This window comes from Pleurodeles waltl, chromosome 12 (genome assembly GCF_031143425.1).
Source record: "Pleurodeles waltl isolate 20211129_DDA chromosome 12, aPleWal1.hap1.20221129, whole genome shotgun sequence".
Taxonomy (NCBI): Eukaryota; Metazoa; Chordata; class Amphibia; order Caudata; family Salamandridae; genus Pleurodeles; species Pleurodeles waltl.
Genome location: NC_090451.1, coordinates 714,468,197 through 714,489,453, shown reverse-complemented (window position 1 = coordinate 714,489,453; position 21,257 = coordinate 714,468,197). Strand labels below are relative to the sequence as shown.

Genomic DNA, 21,257 nt, shown 5'->3' with positions numbered 1-21,257 from the left:
TGTCCCCATTTTTATGGGGATGAGAGCATGGGCACATATGCCCCCCCAGGAGGGGGAAAAGAAAGTTTCCCTTTTTAATGGGGGTGGGAGCATAATCAGTGGTGCCTAATGGGCTTTGTGCCCCCCGCCTCGGGAGGGTAGATGTGGAAAACTGCCCTCATCTGCCCCCAGAGGGGTAGAAAGAATGTTTCAATTTTTTGGGGAGGTAGAGACATGGGCAGCCCCACCCCTACAATAATTAAAAAAAAGTAACCCATGGTGTCTAGTGGGCCTTCTGCTCCCCCCCCACCCCAGGGGGCAGATGTGGGTAATTGCCCCATCCGCTCCCTGAGGAGGCATAAAGACTGTACATTATAAAAGTTTCAGAGGGGGAGCACAAGCCCTTGACTGGAGCCACTCCCTTCCCTTGTATCTAGTGAGTGGATTCTCCGCTTTCCAATGATAACTCTCCCATCTGCCTCATTGATCGGGGTGAGGGGCTCAGGTAGCCCCCTGAGCAACGATGCAATGAAAGTGAAATGAGCCGATTGTTTCATTTCTTTTGAGTTTTCATTGAAATTACGTCAGCGTGCCATGCATACTGATTTGTCATTTCAATGAAAAAACTAGTCTAGGGAGCTGCAGAAGTTCTTCCCCAGCTCCTGAGGCTAATTTTAGTTGCAGGAAATGCCTCAGGTGCCCGCACCACAGGGATTTCCTGCCTTGTGTGAGGGGACGAACTGAAGGCATCCCTCTGCACCGAACAGGTTAAATGTACATATCTAACTTTTTAATTACAATGCACTCTGCCCAATGGGCTGCCTAGGGCCTACTGTAGGGGTGACTTATTTGTAATAAAATGTGAGCTTAAGGCCTGGCAAGAGCATTATTTTTCAAGGCAAATTGGCAGTTTAAAAATGCACAAAGGCTTCAATGGCAAACCTGAGACATGTTTAAAAGGGCTACTCATGTGGGTGGAAGAATAAGTGCTGCAGGCCCACCAGTAGCATTTAATTTACCAGTCCCGGGTACATGCAGTGCCAGGACTTGCTAGTCATTAGTAAATGTGCTATTTGGGTGTAACCCAATATTGTTGTGTTTTAAGGAGCGAGCACAAGCACTTTGTGCACTTTACTCCTGAGGCCAACAAAAACAAATTCAGAAAAATAGGAGAGTGAAGGTAAAAAGTTTAGGCGTAACCATGTAGAGAGGGCCAAGTCCATTAATTTCGAGCAGAATATTTTTGGTGAAATTATATATAATAATGTTTAGAGTCCAATTCAAGCACCAGAAGGTTATTGGACCTTCCTGTTTTCTTTGCAGTGTGTTGTTTTAACTGCCCTCCTTTTCCTGACAGTAAGTAAAGAAATATTGCTCTGACTGGACGTTAACATTTATTCCCTGTGACTGTTGGGTCATCTGTATCTGCGTTACTTACCCTCCAGGAGAAAGCCTTGACCTGAAGAGAGAGGAGGACCATGGGAGTAACTTGCTCACTCAGTTACCGCACAGTAGTACCTGAGGTTTGGGAAATGGGTGGTAAAGTAGAGGTCCCACCAGGGGTCCCGCCCAGTCACAACTGACTGGCCCAGAGATCGGGCCTCTTGATGAAGGAATATTCACATTTCAAAACAAACTTGCAACTCCTCAGATTTAATTACTGATCAGTGTAATAGCATTGACTTGGAGGACCAACTGATCTGAGAAGTTGATACCATCGCTTCAATCGGGCCAAGGCACTTTCTGTCTTTTACTTGGCAGTCTCCGTATCTTTAACGTAGCACATCCCTTGGGGCCTTTCAGTGTAGATTGAAAAGTAAAAGCATTGTGAATCACACATTAATATCGCTATCCAGGACGTTACTTAGACATGCATTCATCAGTGTTTAACTGAATATTTCTATGTACACATAACCAAAGCGACATTCTCTGTCATGGGTCCCGATTACTCGGACCCAAGAGTGAGAGATTGGATTAGGTCTCATCTGGACACGCAACAGTGAGAGCAAGAGCTCATCAAGACTTCATCCTAGTTTTTCTCATCATGAGCAAGGGGTGAGAGTCATTTCATTGGTGTATTTCCCTCACCGAAGAGTGAGCGGTGATGGAATGTCTCATCTCTGTATTTCTCCCACAGCAGTGAGGGTCAAGGAATGTCACTGATGTATGTTACACCCAAGAGTGAGGGTCCAGGAGGCGTCTTATCTATGTAGATCAGATCCAAGAATTAGGAGTCAGTGAAGATCTCAACTGTTGATGTTTCATGCATGGGTGGTGGGTCAGAGGAGATCTCATTTATTTATGTCAGTTGCAAGACCGAAGGTTCACAGGAGGTGTCCCTGTGCATGTCACATATAACACTGAGGAATCAGAGGAGGTCTGATCACCATATGCAACTCCCTATGGTGAGGTGATCAGAGGGGGATCAGAGGAGGGCTCAAATGCATATGTTACTTCTTAGAGGGTTGGAGTAAGTCGTATCCTGACTCCCTCAGAAACAGCCAGGGTCAGACGATTTTTTTATCCACACCTAATAGCAAAGGATAAGAGGAGGCCTCATCCGTCTACTTCACATCCTAGAGCAAGAGGACAGAGGTGATCTCATCTGAGCATGTCACACCCAAAGGTGAGGGGCCAGAGGATGCCTCATCTGCGTGTGTCACATCTTAGAGCAAAGAGTCAAAGGAGGTCTTGTGTGTGAGTGTCAGGTCCTAGAACAAGTGGTCAGAAGAGGTCTCATCTGAGTATGCAATATCCCAGAGCCAAGGGACAGACTAGCTCTCCCCTGGGCATGTCACAACCAGGGACGGCTCCTCCCTAATAGCGCTGCCCTCTTCCTCAGAGTTAGCCAGTGAAAAATAAAACGATATTAATACAATTTTATTATCATTTTATTTATCACTGTTTGACTGTGCCATGTAATCTAGGGTGGGGTGGGCTGGCCCATGGCAGGGAGAAGGAGTGGTGGGCAATGTAAGTGCACACAACGGTTTGGCCGGCCATCTTAGGATGGCCAAACTGACATGATCACATACATTTCTCCAAACCACCTGTATTACACAGTCGGGTAGACACATGGCACAGGCTTCCTGTGCCTGAGTGAGCATCAGACCAGCCAGTTCAGGCGAATCCCAGTGGTTCTGTCATGCTTGGTACCAGCGTCTGGATTGGGAGTCTATGCTTGTGGCCCAGTGACTGCAGGGAGGAAAGGAGCACTGAGGCAGCCGGCAGCGAGAGCAGCAGGTAAGTTTATACATTTGTTTAAAAATGATTATTCCCCTAACATCCCACTACTTTAGATTGGTACCAACTGCTGGGGTCACACCCAAGGGTGGTTGGGGACAGCGAAGGTCTCATCTGTGTATCTCACTTCCTAGAGCAAGGGATCAAAGGAGATCTCATCTAGGTATGTCACGCTGGAGGATGTGGAGGCAGAGGATGTCCCTGCCTGACCTGCCATACTCCACCATGTGACAGGAAAAACAGTTTTTAGCATATTGAATATGTCAAAACAGGTTCTGCTTTCAGGGATGTCTCACAAGAAGATGTTATTTGTTATACACCCAAAGGGAAGGGTAGGTGATGTGGTCATTCATGAGCCACCCAGCTAGGTACCCGTGACATCTGCCTCCGTCTGGCAACCACATTCTTCTTTGGGACAGGCTGGAAAATGCCAGGTTCTGTGCGTAGTTCTTACACCTGGTAAAACTGCCAGGTGTCCCAAACTGCTCTGAGTATTGAATTCATGAGTGCACAACCTAACCTGCTTCAGAACCATGGATAAGAGAGGAGAATGGTGCTGATGGAAGTTGGGCACTCAAGAGGCGTGTTTGGCTTCTAGAGGCATGTGATGGAATATGTGTTTTTCTGTTCATTTACAAGCACCCTTCCTAAACACAAGTCACACATTTATGATAATAGTGCTCAAGTGTTAGTAGTGAGCGAAAGCGAATGAGTAATATGGGATCTCGGCTTGCCATAAAAGCTGTGGTGAAATACGTTAGGGCCTATTCGCAAAGGTAAATTCATACATGAGTAAATCTACACATTTAAATTTATACTTACACTTAGTAGTGAAATTACTGCTATAAGCTTTTCACCTTTTTGAAATGCAGATTTACTACAATGTACACATATGATCAGCTCCTGAAGCAGATGGGAGCCACATTTACGAGTGTAAAGCTGCTACTAGTGACTATTCATATATAGGCGGGAACTCCATAACCAGGGCAGGGATCTCCTAGGATAAATTATAGGGAAAAAGGACCATATTATTAAACATATTTGTATATGTTAAATATTAATGTAAATTAATTTTATCTGTTTATTTTGAATATTGAACAAAGTGCAAAAAGGGTACAGCACTATTTACCTAATCTTGAATTAAATATTTAACTAATATAAACAGGTGCTTATGCCCCAGCTCCCGCTTAAATAGTCTGGTAATCTAAGGCCTTTTGAGATCTAGCCTTGTACCTCGAGATCCAGCCTCATTCTTGAGCTCCTTCTCTCTCTCACTCTCCCTCCTTGTTGCTCCTTACACTGCTCGTCCTTCCTTTACTCTTTCTCACTCTTTGTTGCCTGTTTGCCAGTTTTTCCTTTTACTCTCTCCCTCACTCTCTGTTGCTTTTTGCCCATTTTTATTTTCCCTCTCTCACTCTTGTTGCATGTGTGCTGTTTATCCTTTTACACTCTCTCTCACCCCTTGTTGCCTGCTTGCTCGCCTTCCTGTTCGTGTTTCTTCTTTGACTCTCCTTTATTTACGGTCTCCCTCTGTTCCTCCTTGATCTCTCCTCCCTCCTGTGCTTTTCTGCCTCAGTCCACTCCTTCCTGGTTCCCCCCCATCTTCCTCGCGTGCCATCTCCCTCATCTGCGGCGCACCTTAGCCCTCTGAACAGGTGCCTAGGCGCCAGCACCCACTTACAGGTTCTCTGACCACTGGCCTTGTGCTTCGAGGTCAAGCTGATTCTTGCACTCCTTCTTTCTCTTGCTCTCAACCCCCGGTGCTCCTCAATTCACTCATCCTTCCTTTACTCTCGCTCTCTCTCACTCTTTGTTACCTTCTTCTCTATTTTTCCTTTCTCTCTCTCTATCACTCTATGTTGCCCATTTATCCTTTCACTCTCTCTCCCACTCTTTGTTGCCTGCTTGCCCTTTTGCCTTTTACTCTCTATTAATCTGTGTTGTCGGGTTTTCCCTTTACTCTCTCTCGCTCTTTGTTGCCTGTTGCAGGAAAGTACCCTCTTTTTGGCATGGTTACCCCACTTTTTGCCTGCTGTCAGTGTGTTTTTACTGTGTTCACTGGGATCCTGCTACCCAGGACCCCAGTGACTGTGCTTTCTCCCCCTAAATTGGGTTGTTCCTGACTTAGTACACCCCACAATTGGCATACTGGTGCCCCATGTTAGTCCCTAGTACATGGTACATAGGTACCCAGTGCAATGAGCGACCAGGGGTTCCCCATGGGCTGCAGCATTTATTAGGCCACCCATGGGAGCCCATGCAAAATGTGTCTGCAGGCCTGCCAATGCAGCCTGCGTGGGAGGGTGCATGCACCCTTTCACAACAGGTCACTGCACCAGATCACTGCAAGGCTCCCATATGGCAGGCCCTCCTAGCCCAGAGGGCAGGGTGCACATACCTGTGTGTGAAGGCACCCACACATGAGCAGAGGTGCCCCTAAGAACTCCAGCTCCATTTTCCTGGACTTCCGGGGAAGCCATTTTACCAGTGTACTGGACATAGGTCGCTAACTTTGCTCAGCTATATAATGGTAACTCTGAACCTGGGCATGTTTTTGGTATCAAACATGTCGGAATCACACCCCAATACTGTTTCCAGTATTGGTTGTATGATTCTATGTACTCCGAGGGCTCATTAGAGGACCCCAGGCTTTGCATCTACCAGTTTGCAGGGTTTTCCAGGCTAGCCTACACTGCTGCCATCCTACAGACAAGTTTCTCCCCTCCTGCTGCTTGACCAGCTCAAGCTCAGGAAGGCAGAACAAAGGATTTCCTTTGAGAAAGGGAGGTGTTACATGGCTTGGGAGGGGTAGCCTCCTCAAGGCACTGGTATGCATTCTGTGCCCTCCTTGCATAAACCGTTTTGCACCAGTCCAGGGACCCCTGGTCCCTGCTCTAGCGTGAAAATGGACAATGGAAAGGGGAGTAACCACTCCCCTGTCCATCACCACCGGAGGGGTAGTGCCCAGAGATCCTCCAGGTGGACAGTTGATTCTTCCAACTTGAATCCTAGGTGAGCAGAGGCCCCTGGGAGAATCTGAGCGGCCAGGTCAGGAAGGTGATGCCACAGGCTCCTCCTTATAGCTGGTCACCTTGCTAAGTGACCAATCCCCCTTCCTGGGCTATTTAGGGTCTCCCTCTTGGTGGGTCCTCAGATTTGACGTGCAAGATTCCAGCAGGACTCTTCTGCATCGTTTACTTCATCTTCTGGCCACTGGAAATGCAACTGGACCCTCCAGGAACAGACAAACTGCATCCACAGCGAAGACTCTGCTTGCAACATTGTTTCCAAAGCTCCTTCCAGCAACTGCAACATTTCCCCAGCTGTGCATCCTCTGAGGGCAAGAAGTCTTCAGTCTGCAAATCTCCCTTGGAGTGAAGGAATCACTCCCCTGCATCCGCAGGCACCAACTGGAACGACAACATGCTGCGTGGATCTTCTCTCCTCCAGAGCTGCTTGGATCCTGCCTTACAGGTCGTGGTCTGGAGTGGTCCCATTGGTCTACCAGCTATCCAACTTGGATGGTAAGCCCTTGCCTCTCCATGTAGGACAGTACCCCTGTGTACCACGACTCTTGCAGCTACCAAGGCTCTTTGGCATCTCCTCCAAGGGCTCTTCAGGCTCCATGTAGCCCCAGCCCCCAGCATTCTTCCCTGCGAAGCACAGACCTCTGCATGATGCTCCTGCGACGTGGAACTCCTTCCAAGGTGTGCTGCGTGTGCCTCATTGTGACTTCTGTGCTTGCTGCCTGTGGGTCGCCTGTGGGGGCTGCCTCCTCTTCCTGTGACTCTCCTCACTGCTGAGGGTCACCCGCAACTCCCCTCCGTGGTTTGAGTCCTCCTGGACCTTGCTGGTCCCTGGCAGCCTGAATTTCTTCTTCCATGACATTTGCCTTTGCCAAGGCCTGTTGGTAGTTTTTCCACACCACTGACCAACTGCAATCCTTCTTCCGGCATGGGATGTCAACTGCATCACTTCTAGAACTCTATAGCTGCTCCAGTGCTGCACTGCTGACCGTCGTCGTCCACCGTCAACCTGGTCCTGCATCCATAGACGGGAATATAGTGGCACCTGCGCCACCGCACAATCCAATGTGAACTGGATCTGGTCTCCTTCCCTTACAGGGCATCCTCTACCAGTATCCATATTTGGTTTCTTGCAGCCTTGCCTGGGTCTTGCATTATCCTTTTCTGAAGTCCCTTTGGTGGGTTCGGGGAGAACCAGGTATTTACCTCTCTTCTCCTGGTAGCTTGGGGGGGCACTCTTGTACTTACCTCCTGGGGATCCTAGCTCCTCCCGCTCCCCTCTACTGATTTCACATCCTTGGTGGGGGCCCGACTTTTGCATTCCACTTTTTAGTATATGGTTTGCCCCACTCCCAGAGCCTTCAGTAATTACTATTGTTTTCACTGTTTTCTATTATCTTTATGCTAATTCATGACTTCTAATGTGTATATAATAGTGTGTTTACTTACCTCCAGTTGGAGTATTGCCTATATAGTATTTTGGTAATTGTGTAACCATAATAAAGTACCTTTATTTTTGTAACACTGTGTGGTTCTCTCATGTGTATAAGTGCTGTGTGACTACAGTGGTATTGCATATGCTTTGCATGTCCTAGATAAGCTTTGGTTGCTCATCCACAGCTACTTCTAGAGAGCCTGGTTTCCTAGACACAGACTACACCTCATTAACAGAGGATACCTGGACCTGGTATAAGGTGATAGCACCATAGGTGCTCACCACACACCGGTCCAGCTTCCTACACCTCTTGCCCATTTTTCCTTTCACTTTCTCTCTTACTCTTGTTGCCTGTTTGAATGTTTCTCCTTTTATACTCCCTTTCACCCCTTATTGCCTGCTTACTCATCTTTCCGTTCTCATTTCTCCTTTGACTCTTTCCTTCATTGTCGCTCTCCCTCTGTTCCTCCTTGAACTCTCCCATGTCCACCTCCTGTGCTTTCCTGCCTCCCGCCTCCTCTGCTCTTTACCTGTCCTCCTGCGTCTTTCTTGCGTGCCTTCTCCCACCTTCTGCACACCACCAGTCCCTATTGTGCTCCTTCCCACTATGCTTCTTCTCCCTCCAGGTCCTATTTAATGGCAGTCACCATCCCATCAGGAAACAAGATCTCCCGCCAGGACGCGCCCAACAAACCAGGAAGAGGCCTTGCCATCATCCACAAGGAATCCATCACCTTCACTGCCAACAACTTCATCCTACTTGGCAAGCTCAACTTACACCTCGATGACCTCACAGATCTCAACTCCACTGGCCTACTCGAGAGACTCAACAACCTTGGACTGAGCCAGCTTGTCCAATGCCATACCCACAATGCAGGGCACACTCTCAACCCCATTTTCACAGCCCGCAACAAAGTTGAATTCAGTCACCTCACCCCACTCACATAGACTGACCACTCCATCGTTCACTTCTACATCAATGCACCCCAACTGCCCACAACGTAGCTAATTAGCAACCCTGGCTGAAGGTGGAAAAAGATAGTGGAAGCATACTGTACCAACATCCTCTCAGCCAACGAACCTGACCTCACAGGAGACCTGCAGACTGACATAAGAACCTTCAACAGCTGGATCACAGGCTGTGCGGACACCCTTATCCCCCTGAAGGCATTCTAGCAATCAAGAACCAACCCACAAGACAGCTGGTACACTGAAGACCGAAGAGACTCCAAATGTTACTGCAGACAGCTGGAGAGAAGATAGAGAACTAGCCAGGACACCAATGCAAGAAACACCTACAAATCTGTTGTTAGAAAATAGCCCACTTAGATCAAAGAGTCAAGCAGCCCTTGCACTAAGGCTGGAAACCAGCTCCAACAACTGCAAAGAACTCTTCAACATCGCCAGAGAATTCTCTAAACCTTCAGCAATCACCAACACCGTCACAAGACCTCTGCAACAACCTCTCTGACTTTTTTCACAACAAAATTCTCAGGATCTACAGCAACCTCAACTCCCAGCACATAACACAAGACCTCATAAACTACCTGCCCTCCACCACCAAGTTTGACTACCAGCTAACAAACTGAAGCCCCCTCCACCTAGAAGACACAGCTGAAATCATGAAAACAGTTAATTCAGGGGACCTCATCAACCCCTGCCCCTACCACACCTACAACCTAGGAGGAACCGTGATCAGCTCCATTCTCACCACTGTCATCAAAACCTCCATCCATGGTGGGACCTTCCTAGATACCTGGAAACACACAGAGGCTGCAGCTTTCCTAAAGAAACCTCAGGCAGACCCAAAAGAGCTCAGCAACTACAGAACCATCTCACTACTCGCTCCTGCTCTTCCCATCCAAAGTCATGGACAAAGCAATCAATAGGCAACTCTCCACCATCTCTCATTGCACCCTTGTCTCAAGACTCGACAACTATGAAATACAGTACCCGCTCTGAGATGGCTTGCCTCCTTCCTCTCTGACAGAACCCAATGAGTCGGACTCCCTATGTTCATCTCCGAACTCAAGAAATTATCTGTGAAGTCCCTCAGGGGTCCTCACTGAGCCCTACCCTCATCAATGTTCACTTGGCACCACTCACCCCTGTCATAAGATCCCATGGAATCAACATTGTCTCCTACGCAGACAACACTCATTTCATCCTCTCCCTCACAAACACCCACATCACCAGGACCAATGTCGCAACCTGCAGCTCAGGCGTGGATGAAACAGAACTGCCGAAAACTCAACACTGACAAAACAGAAGTCATGATTTTCGGGAACAAGAGCTCTCTGTGGGACATATCCTGGTGGTCAACCATATTGGGACCCATGCCCACCCTCATTCTGGATGACAAATCCACAATGACCAAACAGGTGAACACTGTAACCTCTTTCTGCTACCTCATCCTACGTACGCTCTGCAAGATATTCAAATGGCTCCACACAAACACTAGATGCACAGATACCCAGGACCTCATCAGCAGCAGGCTGGGCTACGGCAACACACTCCACACCTGTATCATAACTAACTCATACTAAGACTCCGGAGTACCCAGGATGCCGCTGCCATACTCCTCCTTGGCATACCGCACAGTGCGCACACCACGACCCGCCCCAGAGAGGTACACTGGCTGCCCCTCCAGAAGCCTGCAAATTCACCTGCTCATCCACACATACAAAGCCTTCCTCAATGCTGGAGTTCCTTCTCCCAACCACCGCCTTAACTTCCACCACCAAGCTAGGCAGCTGAGCTCAGTCGCACTCTGCATCATACAGATACCATATATCTGTACAAGCTAAACAGGAGGACACTCCTTTTCCTATACTGCAGCCAAAATTTGGAACAAATTTCCCCACCACATCAGGACCTCCCCATCTCTTCTCGAGTTCCTCAAGAAACTCAAGACCAGGCTTTTCAACTAGGAGCTCCAATTGGCATACACATCTGCTCTTGCGCCTGGATACTCCTTTGGGTGATAAGTGCGCTATATAGATTCTCATAACATAAACATAATACACACATATATATATTTTTTAATGCGCACAGTACAATCGTAATATTGTGGAGGTTTTCACATTCATTGCATGCTGCGGATTACCACCTACATTCTCATTAGCCATTGAGACCATGGGGCCCCACACACACATATTAAATGAAATTAAAATTATCTTTTTAGAGTTATATTAAAATCCCACCTAAATGAATATTATTATTTATATGCATTAAAATGTATATAAAATTATGTACAGAATTTATTGAAATTAATGTAATTGTTTTTTTTAAATGGTGTTATGCTCATTTTCTTTTAAAAAGCAGTTATTAAAATATTTTATAACATAATACTTATGTTGTATTTATATGTATTCTTAACATTAAATTATATTAACATATATATATTTTTAAAGTCAATAAAACGATGTATTTTAACATTATTTCTTATGGGGTTTTATTTTAAGTCTGTGACACTAATATTTTGTAACGTAAGGTGTTGCGGTACCAGTGGTTGGCCATGTGTGCGACTGGACTTATTCCAGCTCTGAGCTAGATCACATTCACATTATTGGGTCTTTTCTGGGCTTTGGTAACTTTAGAAGTGCAGTCTGTGAATAGCATTGGGCCTACATTTCCCTACAGCCTCATTAACCCTTTCTAAGCCGCTACTTTCTCCACCCTGGGCTCCTCACATTTAGCAGTTGATATTTCCACCCATTCCACCTGAATACTGCTGTAGTATTGCTTTGTACCACAAAATAAAGACTGCAAACCAGTCCCATTGTGTTTGAATGGTTTATGCTGCATTTGACCAACCTGTTTTTTCATTTTAATTGACAGGATATGAGGTAATTCCAGATGTTGTCTTAGTGCAAATAAAAGAAGAGAACGAGACGTACCCCGCGGGCCACCAGGACTGTGAAATATTGGAAAACATCAGTAGCACAAGAGGTGAGTTATTTGGTACCAACCTAGTTTGACTTGTAATTTAGGGGTGCACTGAATAGGTCTTGTGGTCAGCAGCACTTACATAAAAGGCATACTCAACCTATATCAAACTTACCGTAACTCACCTGCTTCAACATCATGCTACAAACACACCGCATTATCTCCGACTGAAACCACTCACTGCTACACCCTCGCAGTCAGAGACACATTAACAGGTTAGCTTTGTCTTGGGCTCAGCCAACTCCCCGCAGCCCACTCCCTACACTGCACAGCCGTCAGCAGCACTAAAAACACTGAACCGGATGCACATTATTAACTTCTTCCTAGACGCCCACAGCTCTGGAAGTGGACACTTCGGGCCTTATTGCGTCCTTGACGGAGGGGGGGTTTCCTCCATCACAAATGTGGCGGCTATCCCGTCGGCCGTATATGATTCCATTATATTCAATGGAGATCGTAATAAGGCGGACGGGATATCCATCACATTCGTGATGGAGGAAACCCCTCCGACAGGGTCGTGATAAGGCCCTTGATGTTGGAAGGTAACTGTGCCACCGGGATCTAGTTTTTTGTCTCTTACCTGGGGTTAACTTGATCCCTGAGAGTAGGAGGGGAAGAGGAAGCTCTCAGGTCGCAAACGTACTCAAAACAGCACCACAGAGCTGGTTATGGAGAAAAGCTACTGCTCAAGGCTGTAGGCATGATTTGTGTAAGGGTGGAGTGTCATCACGTGGTGTTAAAGCTGAAGACAGATATTTTGTAACATTGAATCTCACAGATTTCCTTCGAAGCCAGGCAAGGATTTCAGTGTCGGTTACCCCCCTCTCTCAGGTTGAGTTTAAAGATCTGCAAAGTGTCAATTCCTGTTAGGCCCTTTTCAGAGAGTTGTATATTTTTTCTGAGTTAGATTTTGTATAATTGCAGCAAAGAATGTTTATTGAGATAATTCTGTGCATAAAAATCAAATACAGAAATAAAATTCCCATAAACCTTATACAGAATATCTTAAGAACATTCTGGAACTGTTAGGAAAATAAACGATTTTAGCTAAAGTTTGAGGCCTGCCGGGTACAGGAGGTAAGAAAATGTAGTGGGATCTAGGCAAGTCACACCACCCTAAACTCTCCTCGGTATCTAGTTTTCAGGAATGCCTGAACTTAGTAGGTTTCCCTTGGTAGACATAGACCCGGGCCAAAATTCCGCAGCCACCCACATCGTTAAAAATGGTAATTTTTCATGCGAGAATTGTGATTTCTCTATACCATAGTTTAGGGCCAATTCCTTACACAGGAAATTGGTTTAGCCAACCAAGTGGGAAACTGTTTTGTCAGGAGAAGTGTGAGAATGCCTGAGTACAGTCAAAGGTCAATATTTGCGGCATTCTGCGTAAGAAAACTGAATTGGGTCCACACAGCGGGTCGTAATAGTTTACCCCCCTGGAATCACCTAGGTTTTCAACCATCAAAAACATCAAGAGTTGTTATTGTTCCCTTGGAGCTGGCTAACACAGGGCTAACCCAGAGTACAATTTGGTACCTAATTTTGCTGCCGTTTTAGGAAAAGCTGAGCTTATCATGTGCATTAGAATGATTGTAAATATTAGGAATAACTCAGCAATTATTTTGTATATGAGGGAAAAAGTTAGATAGGCCACAGTCCTATTTCATCACAGATCCCTTCCCAAAGATATAACCAGATGTCCAACAGTATTGGTCATAATAATATGCCAAGCCAAGTAAAGTCTCCTACTTATATTGTTGTGCTGTCAAGCCTGAAGTCAGGCATTCATTTTGTGCACCCCCTCAGCATCTGATCTGTGTGTCTAACCACATCCTTGCCCTATTATCATATAAACCTTTCTTCCATGAAGTGAGCAAGGAGGGGAGAGTTCACGTTTGACTCTTCTGGGGTTGCACAGGACAATAAACAATACTTCTTGTTTAAAAAGTAGGAGGTGCTTGGAATCTTTCTACCACGTTCTCCTCTTTTCTACCGGATGGAACTTGCAATGTCATTTTGCTTTTGTGCATTAAGAAAATAGATTTTATTTTCTTTGGCCTTTTAGTGGGAGTCTCAGAAAACACATATTTCATTAGCTTCACCACTAACCCTGGTCTTTGTTAGGAACGAACAGGCCTGATTCCTGGACCCCGTAATTGCACCAAACACTTCAGATAGAATTTATTCATAAGCAGTGACCATGTTGGAAAACAACTTGACCTGTATTGTACCTACAGTAAGATATAGATATTGAAGCCTTGCCACGTGTTACCCCCTCTTGTGCACAGATTGTCGTGGTTGACACTCATTACCCCTGCTTTTATCGTATGTGAGATTAAGAGGTACATATTCCACGGTTGAGGTTTCAATAAGAGTCATGGTTGGACCAGTAAGCGCCACGGTTGTTGTCTGTTCAGGCTAATGGGAGGGTCCCGGGTTGGGCCAAGTTTACAAGGAGAGTCACAGCTGGGATTAGAGCAGAGCTAGGAACAATGTTGATACAGTATTTCTTTAGGTGACAGCTTTTTGTGGGTGAACATTTCTTGTGACTTGTGTTAAAACTGTATTCAAAGTAATACTTTTATGGTACATAGAACGCTTATTACTGGATCTTTCCTTTTATAGGTAATGGAAACATGAACATGCGAAACATTGGTAATACTCTGCATAAGCCTGACAAAACCTCGGCAAGCGAAGGCGTGACAGTAAAAAGCAAAGTAAAAGTGACAAGGAGTCTGCACACAGGACCCACACCTAGAGCTCACGTCTGGCCAGAAAGCAAAGCAACGAGAGAGAAGGCGGCTCAAAGTGGAAGTGATTTCAACAACCCAGACCCTTTAATGTCACATCAAGGAAGCCCCAGTGCTGGCAGACCAGATAGGACTAATGAATGGGAAAGTAATCAGAGCAATGTACAGCTCAGCAGAGGTCCTCCCAACGTGCAGCAGAATCCCAAAATATTCACATGTACTGAATGCGATAAAAGCTACGATCTTAAGGGGAAGCTTATTAGGCATATGGTAACACATTCCGGAGTGCGGCCGTATCCCTGCACTGAATGTGGGAAGAGTTTCTACCAGATGCCGCATCTCATCAGGCACCATCGAACCCACAGTGGTGAAAAACCGTACGCCTGCTCCTTCTGCCACAAAAGATTCAACCGTAAGGACAATCTCAATGGGCACGAAAGAATACACACAGGAGAGAAGGTATCTCCAACCAAGTACAAACCATAAACCTTCTCCACACTGGGTGAAAATCCGCCTCATAGCGTGGCCAAGAAGAAGCCGTAACAAGGTGGATTCATAGCAAGGAAAACGCCTCAGGCTCCAAGGTTCCCATAGAAAAACCTTATGGACACCACAACCTTACAGCCAAAGAGGTAAGAACGGAAAGGGCTGCAATTGTCAGTTGTACAAACATAGTTGCCTACGTCAAAATGCCACAGATACCAATTGATTTGTTCCATAAAGATGAACTATCAAGTGCTTCATCACGAGGTTTGGAAATTAATTTCACGTGGTCAATGGTATAAATAAAGATTCTCCACAAAGAAAAGAAGCAAAATAGCATAATTGACAAACCAGGAAAATGACTGTCTATGAATTTGGACCAACAGACGATAAAAGACTAGAAGTGTGGACGATGATGGCACCCCCACATTACTCCCAACCTGCCTTGTGAGTGTTTATCAGAAGGAGAACTGATAACTAAGCATGAGCAATGGACCTTGGCCGTGTTCTGCATACCAAATAACTCACAGCATGTACAGAGAGGCATTGTCAGTGCAGAATGAGCCTTGGGAGATTAGAGACAGCATCAGTTCTGGGACTGATAACATCTGGGCTGAGGAATAGGGCACAAAGCGACTTAGGAGGTGATGTTGTGGATACTCTGTAAGCATACAACCAACACCAGGATGCACAAACTACCCAAAATTACAGAAAACGATGAATGTGGGATCGCTTGGGATCTCCAGCTAAGGAGAAAACCAGACGTGGTGGTGAAATAAGAGGATACCTGAGACTTATCGTCCTAGATGCATCGGTTCCCGCTGAGGGCTCAGTGCTCCACATCAAGACATTGGAGAACAATTTCAAAACGTGGAGTACAATCCTAGGACCATTTGTAATGGCTACAGAAAGGTGAATGTTAGTTGTGACAGTGTATGAACTCAAGAAAAAAGACGAACAAAACGAGATGCTAAGAACAGTTGTCTTTAATTTTAGGGCACCTGCTGCAGAACATTTTGAAAAGCTGCCCCACCTCAGAAAGGAGTTTCATTCTTGTGTCCTCTTGCACACAAAAATAATTGTGAGACATTGACCGTGAGCGAGACTTAAATGTAATGAATGTGAGAAAAGCTTCATATACAAAACTGAGCTTCATTGAGCGCGTGAGGCTGGAAGTGGCTTCACTTGGCTGCTTGTTTGGTGTTGAGTTGGCTGCAGTGCCCTGCTTTATGCTGACAGCACCAGGGTGCGAACCAAAACTTCTTTCACGTTAGCCAGCTCTGGTAACCAGGCTGTCATTATCAGTTAATTTACATAACATTTAGTAGAATCACATGATTAAGTAGATCAGTGTTTGCAATATTTTTTTAACATTAAAGCCTCAGTTCTTCCCAGCACCTGCTCCTTGGACTTGCCATGTGTGGAGCTCCTCTTTGTGAAGGTAAGCAGGCGGTTTCTGCTCTTTACATAGTCCTGGCGCAGTTGTTGTACGGGTGATATAGGGGGTTATTCTAACTTTGGAGGAGGTGTTAATCCGTCCCAAAAGTGACGGAAAAGTGACGGATTTACCACCAGCCGTATTACGAGTCCATTATATCCTATGGAACTCGTAATACGGCTGGTGGTATATCCGTCACTTTACCGTCACTTTTGGGACGGATTAACACTCCTTCAAAGTTAGAATAACCCCCATAGTGTTTGCAGTACCCAATAAATGAACACTGATGTTCCTCGACAGGGACCTTTTTCCCAGTGAGAAGCAGAGACACGCGGGTTGGGGACGACAACTGTATTGTAAAGATTTTCACTTGCACCCTTTAGAGTTTCCAAGAGATGAGGGGTCCACAGACCATGCTTACATTTGTCTGGACCCCACCTGCTTTGGTCACTGGTAGGAGTTGTCCTTCTCTGTCAGAATTTAGACACACTTAGGTTTAGCCTAATGAGAATGACCCTTGCTCCCCAGATGCAAAATATGTGCACTTAAGACAAAAATCTCACTCACTATAATGCTTCTGTTATTAAGTGACAAACTCCCTGCACCAGGCATGCCATTTTATGACATGCATTTCATTTATGTAAATAGTTTTTAATGTGCATAAACCACACCGTCCTGCTCTCGAAGCACATCACCCCTGAGGCGTGGAAAGTAAACTGTGTGAAGGTTACGCTGAGGGGGGCAGAGAGGAGGAGTTACATGTGTTTGGCTTTAGTTTCTTGGCCTCCAGTTCTAGGCCCTGATGCTCTTCCAGGTTCTCTAAGTGTCACACCCCCTGGATTGTGGTCCAGTCCTGAATGAGGCGATGTGTGGTGCACACCGATATCCTTCCAGCACAACCAGGCCTTCTCTTGGTCTGTCCGTGGGGAGGTGCCCAATCAAAAGGATGTTTCTTGCTCTATTATCCATAAACCGAGCATTACATTTTCCACTTGTGTCTCTAACACACATTTTAAACTATTTGCTTCAAGTCTGTTGCTAGTTTTGTGCATAGTTATAGTACCCAAACATGGTTTTTGTTTTCAAAATCAGGTGTTTTTTAGAGGCAGGTTATGTTTCCTTTTACATTTATACAGCAGTACATCACTAATGTCTCACGCTGTTATCATGTGTGAGTGCTGGTGGCTCATAGGCTGCTGCTATGTATGGTCCGCGAAGGGTTGTTTGGCTTCACAAATAACCGTTTTGGGGTCTTGCTACAATAGAGGGTTGTTTATCATTGATATTTTTGGATATGGGAAGTGTGATTCTGGTTCAAATTGCTTAAAAGCATATTGTTAATTAATATATTGGACTATTAGGAAACAAATGAAAGTAAACTAACCTTCTAAGATATAGGCAAATGGCACGATATATTTACTTTCAGTACATATGGTGGTGCCTGTTCTATGCTTTGTAAAATATTGTTAGATCTTTCTGGACACCCAGAGCAGAGCTTGTCGCAGGCGGGAAGGATTCTGGCAAAGGTGTTAGAACGCTCCACAGGAGGCTATGAACCACTTGGGCTCTAGTTAGGAGTCAGATGAAGCAGTATCCCCTGATCACAGCTGACAGCACCAGGTTTTCAAGGGTGTGGAAATACCAGACCTGATTTTAGCAGCAAGTAATTCTGGATAATAAAATTGCTTGAGGCTGTGGCTGCACTCCCAACCAAGCTTCTGTCGCCATCTCTGTCTGAGCATGTTTTTTGGCAAGGGGGGGGGGCATGCTATGCTCTTCTGCTGCCAGTACACTCCCCCCTTCCCTCTTCTGCTCTTCCTACCCCCTACCCTCTACCCCTCCCCCATACAGCACCTGCCCACACCTCACCTTTGGCACATGCTCCTGGAGTAGGAAAAATCATGTGGAATTCTTCGTGGTAAAACAGGGTCCACACACTTATTCCCAAATTGGCGTAATTAACTTGTAATTGCATAATACTGGAGGGCTTTACTGCACCATAACGTTTATTTTGTGTGCGGACCCTGCCAGTGCAGAGAAACTTGTAACTTGTAATGATGGCTTTGGTGGGAAAGCGATTATGGAGAATATTTTAAAATTATTTATATTTCATATTGTTGGGTCAAAAAACAATTGTAGTCAGCCACTTCTCCACCATTACTTGGGTTTCTGGTCGCTCTCTTTCGCTTGCTTCTTATTCTATGGCTTTTCTTTCTCTTCTTGGGTTTGTGTCTCCACTGGGGCACAGACCCCCTACCGCCTTCTGGCTGAATGACTTCCTCTCGTCCGCTCTTCCACTGCTGACAATCAAAGAACTATCCTTCAGTGCTCTCCTGTGTTTTCTTTCTCTCTGCCTTCTGTGTGGCTTATGTGTACAGTTCTCCTGTAATTTCTGTAAATACTTCAGCGGGTTCCTTGCCTGTTGCTCCTCCTCACTTCCTCTGATTGGCTCTCCGCCGCAGCCGGCGTGATAATCTCCCTCCTCTCTCTGATCCTGCGTTGCTCTTCTGAAACTTTGCGGTGCTTCCCTGCCCTTTGTGAACTCATGTGTGGTATCATGGAGCATCTTTCACGTAAACTGTCTCAGAGGTGGCTTGTCAGTGACCCCTTCTTTAACATACAATAATCATCCCCATTCATTGCCTCCTCCATAGACCGCACTAGATCTAAGGCTTCACGTAGAAGTCTCATAGATGCACTCAGTACCTCTGCATCAAACGTGCTATTTTTTTTCTCTCATGGTGTTTTACGTGAATGCATGGGTAGTTTATGGGTACTCTTTAGTTTTCATGTGTACAATCCTTTCAGCATGTCCGTTTTTGGATTTTTCTGTTTCCGCCTCTACATGTTACTGTGAATACTTTCTGAGGTTCATTTTTGTTGTCCCCTCACTGCTTCCCGCTGTTCCGTTCCTTCCCTTCTTTGGTCTCACGCACACAACTTGTCTGTTACTCCTGTCCCCTTCTCCCAACCCTCGGTTACTTTGGTAACGCTTTGGCACTTCTTCAAGAGGTACACCGAGAAGTGCAGGTTTGCACCTGCCTGTGCTAATTAATGTAGTGTTTATAGATGTGCACGTCAGAGACGCTCCACTACACACATTCAAATGTTCTGTCATTATTTTGTACCTTTCTCTGGTTTACTTCTAAACCGTAAATGTTTCATTTTTAAACCACCATGCTCTTTAAAGTATGCCAACTAGAATCTTGTAATTGTAAACACCCTCAAAGGTGATTTGTAAATCATTATTGCTATTTAACATGTTATATGCAGCTGACCGTTTCCATCCAAAAACCAAGCGATGCCAAAGTTTAGTTTGAACATGTAAATATAAGAATGCAATGTGATCAGTGGAGCATTCAGAAATGAGTATAGCGAAACAAAATAATGATAGTATTGTGTATAGCAAAGATGACTATTCTACAACATATGGTAATGAAAAGGAAATGTCAAAAATATGTAACATTATTTTAACAATGCACATAGTGTGGCCATCAGTAATGAATCACTACGCAGGGCCTTATGTCCTTTCTACCCAACTTGTTCACATTATAGGTCTCATCTGAGGCAGCTCATGGGGTATCTCTTGCGAGACGTTATTATCGTGCAGTCGGCTTAGACCCAGCCCATTGTTTAACGTTGGTGGACTTCACTTCCTCCCACATTTGTTTCCTCCTTTTCGGTTGGCGTGTGTGGGCTTTCCTTGCTCTTCTTGCATTTGTCCCTCCCTTGGAGCATGGACAATGAGTTCGGCGGACGGTTTACACCATCTGCCGAACTTCTGACGGGGACGTTGCCACCATACAGGCTACCTCCCCGCCGGCCACAATAAGAGTTTCCCGCTAGGTCAGCGGGCGGAAACCTCAGTTTCCACCTTCTGGCCTAGTGGGAAACAGCCTACAGCATTTTCTCCAGCTCGTGATCTAGCCGCGGCAATGCTGTAGTCCACAGGGTGCACCAGCTCACTCACAATGTTCACTGTATGCAAAGCAGAGAATGAACATTGCAGTGGTGCTGGCCAGGGGGGGCCCATGCACCCGTTTTCTGCCAGCATTTGCATGACGGTGGTATCGCCATGAAACCGATGGCGGTGAAGTGGGTTGTAATCCCCTGGGCAGCTCTGCCCTGGCAGATTAGGACCGCTGCCACCTCCAGTCGACCACCAAACTGAGGTACATTTGTAACAGTACACCACCCATGTTTGCAGGGTTGGACACAACATTAAACAACCTACAACTGCACTACAGAACAGTGCAATTGGCCAACAAAGACAATCTAAAGGAAGAGCATTGCCTCTTCGGTTACACATTTATTCTTTTAAATACACGTTAGGGTTACACGGTGGAAGCAGTTTGTTTCCTATTTGTCAAATGCAGCTAAATACAAGCTGTGCATGGAGCAGCGACCACTGTGACTTTCTGTTACATTGTTACATTATTTAATCTTTACTGTGAGCTTTGTTTTCGACATCCGGAGCTACACAAAGGCCGGTCCATGGAACTGTTACCACTGTAACTTAAATTAACCTTCACATGGCCCGTAGTACCTTTACTTGACAATGCGCTTGTTTTTAGTTTCACTCATGAACAAGGCAGGGAGATGGGAGGACGTGTAAGGAATGAATACAACCGTGAGTTAAAATAACCATCCCTCCTCTTACGCCTTCATTTTATATTGAAATTCCTGGTTTTCGTGTTATTTTCCCTTGTCTGTTTGCTTGGTTTTTGTTTGTGAGATGAATACAGGCTGTCCATGAAGTGTGTATAGATGTTAACATTGTTTGTGTATGCTGCTGCCACCAGTGTGCCTCAGCCCTCATCCTTCGCTGCTGTCCTATGGGACATTTATCATTTATTAAGAACTTCTTGCCAATGAAATTGTTGCATTTTTCAATTACATTTAAAATGCCCTTGATATTCATTTTCATGTGTTTTCTGACATAAGATATTTTAACA

General features: G+C 45.5%; 1 protein-coding gene across 1 annotated transcript in view; it reads left to right on the top strand.

Moving 5' to 3' along the window:
- Positions 1-16,258, top strand: part of LOC138266957 (zinc finger protein 398-like) — a 37,055-nt gene extending 20,797 nt beyond the window's left edge. The window contains exons 6-7 of the mRNA XM_069215759.1: positions 11,524-11,634; positions 14,257-16,258. Of these exons, the coding sequence (XP_069071860.1) occupies positions 11,524-11,634; positions 14,257-14,867 (722 nt within the window). The 3' untranslated portion in view covers positions 14,868-16,258. The remainder of the gene's footprint in view (positions 1-11,523; positions 11,635-14,256) is intronic.
- The last annotated feature ends 4,999 nt before the right edge of the window (positions 16,259-21,257 follow it).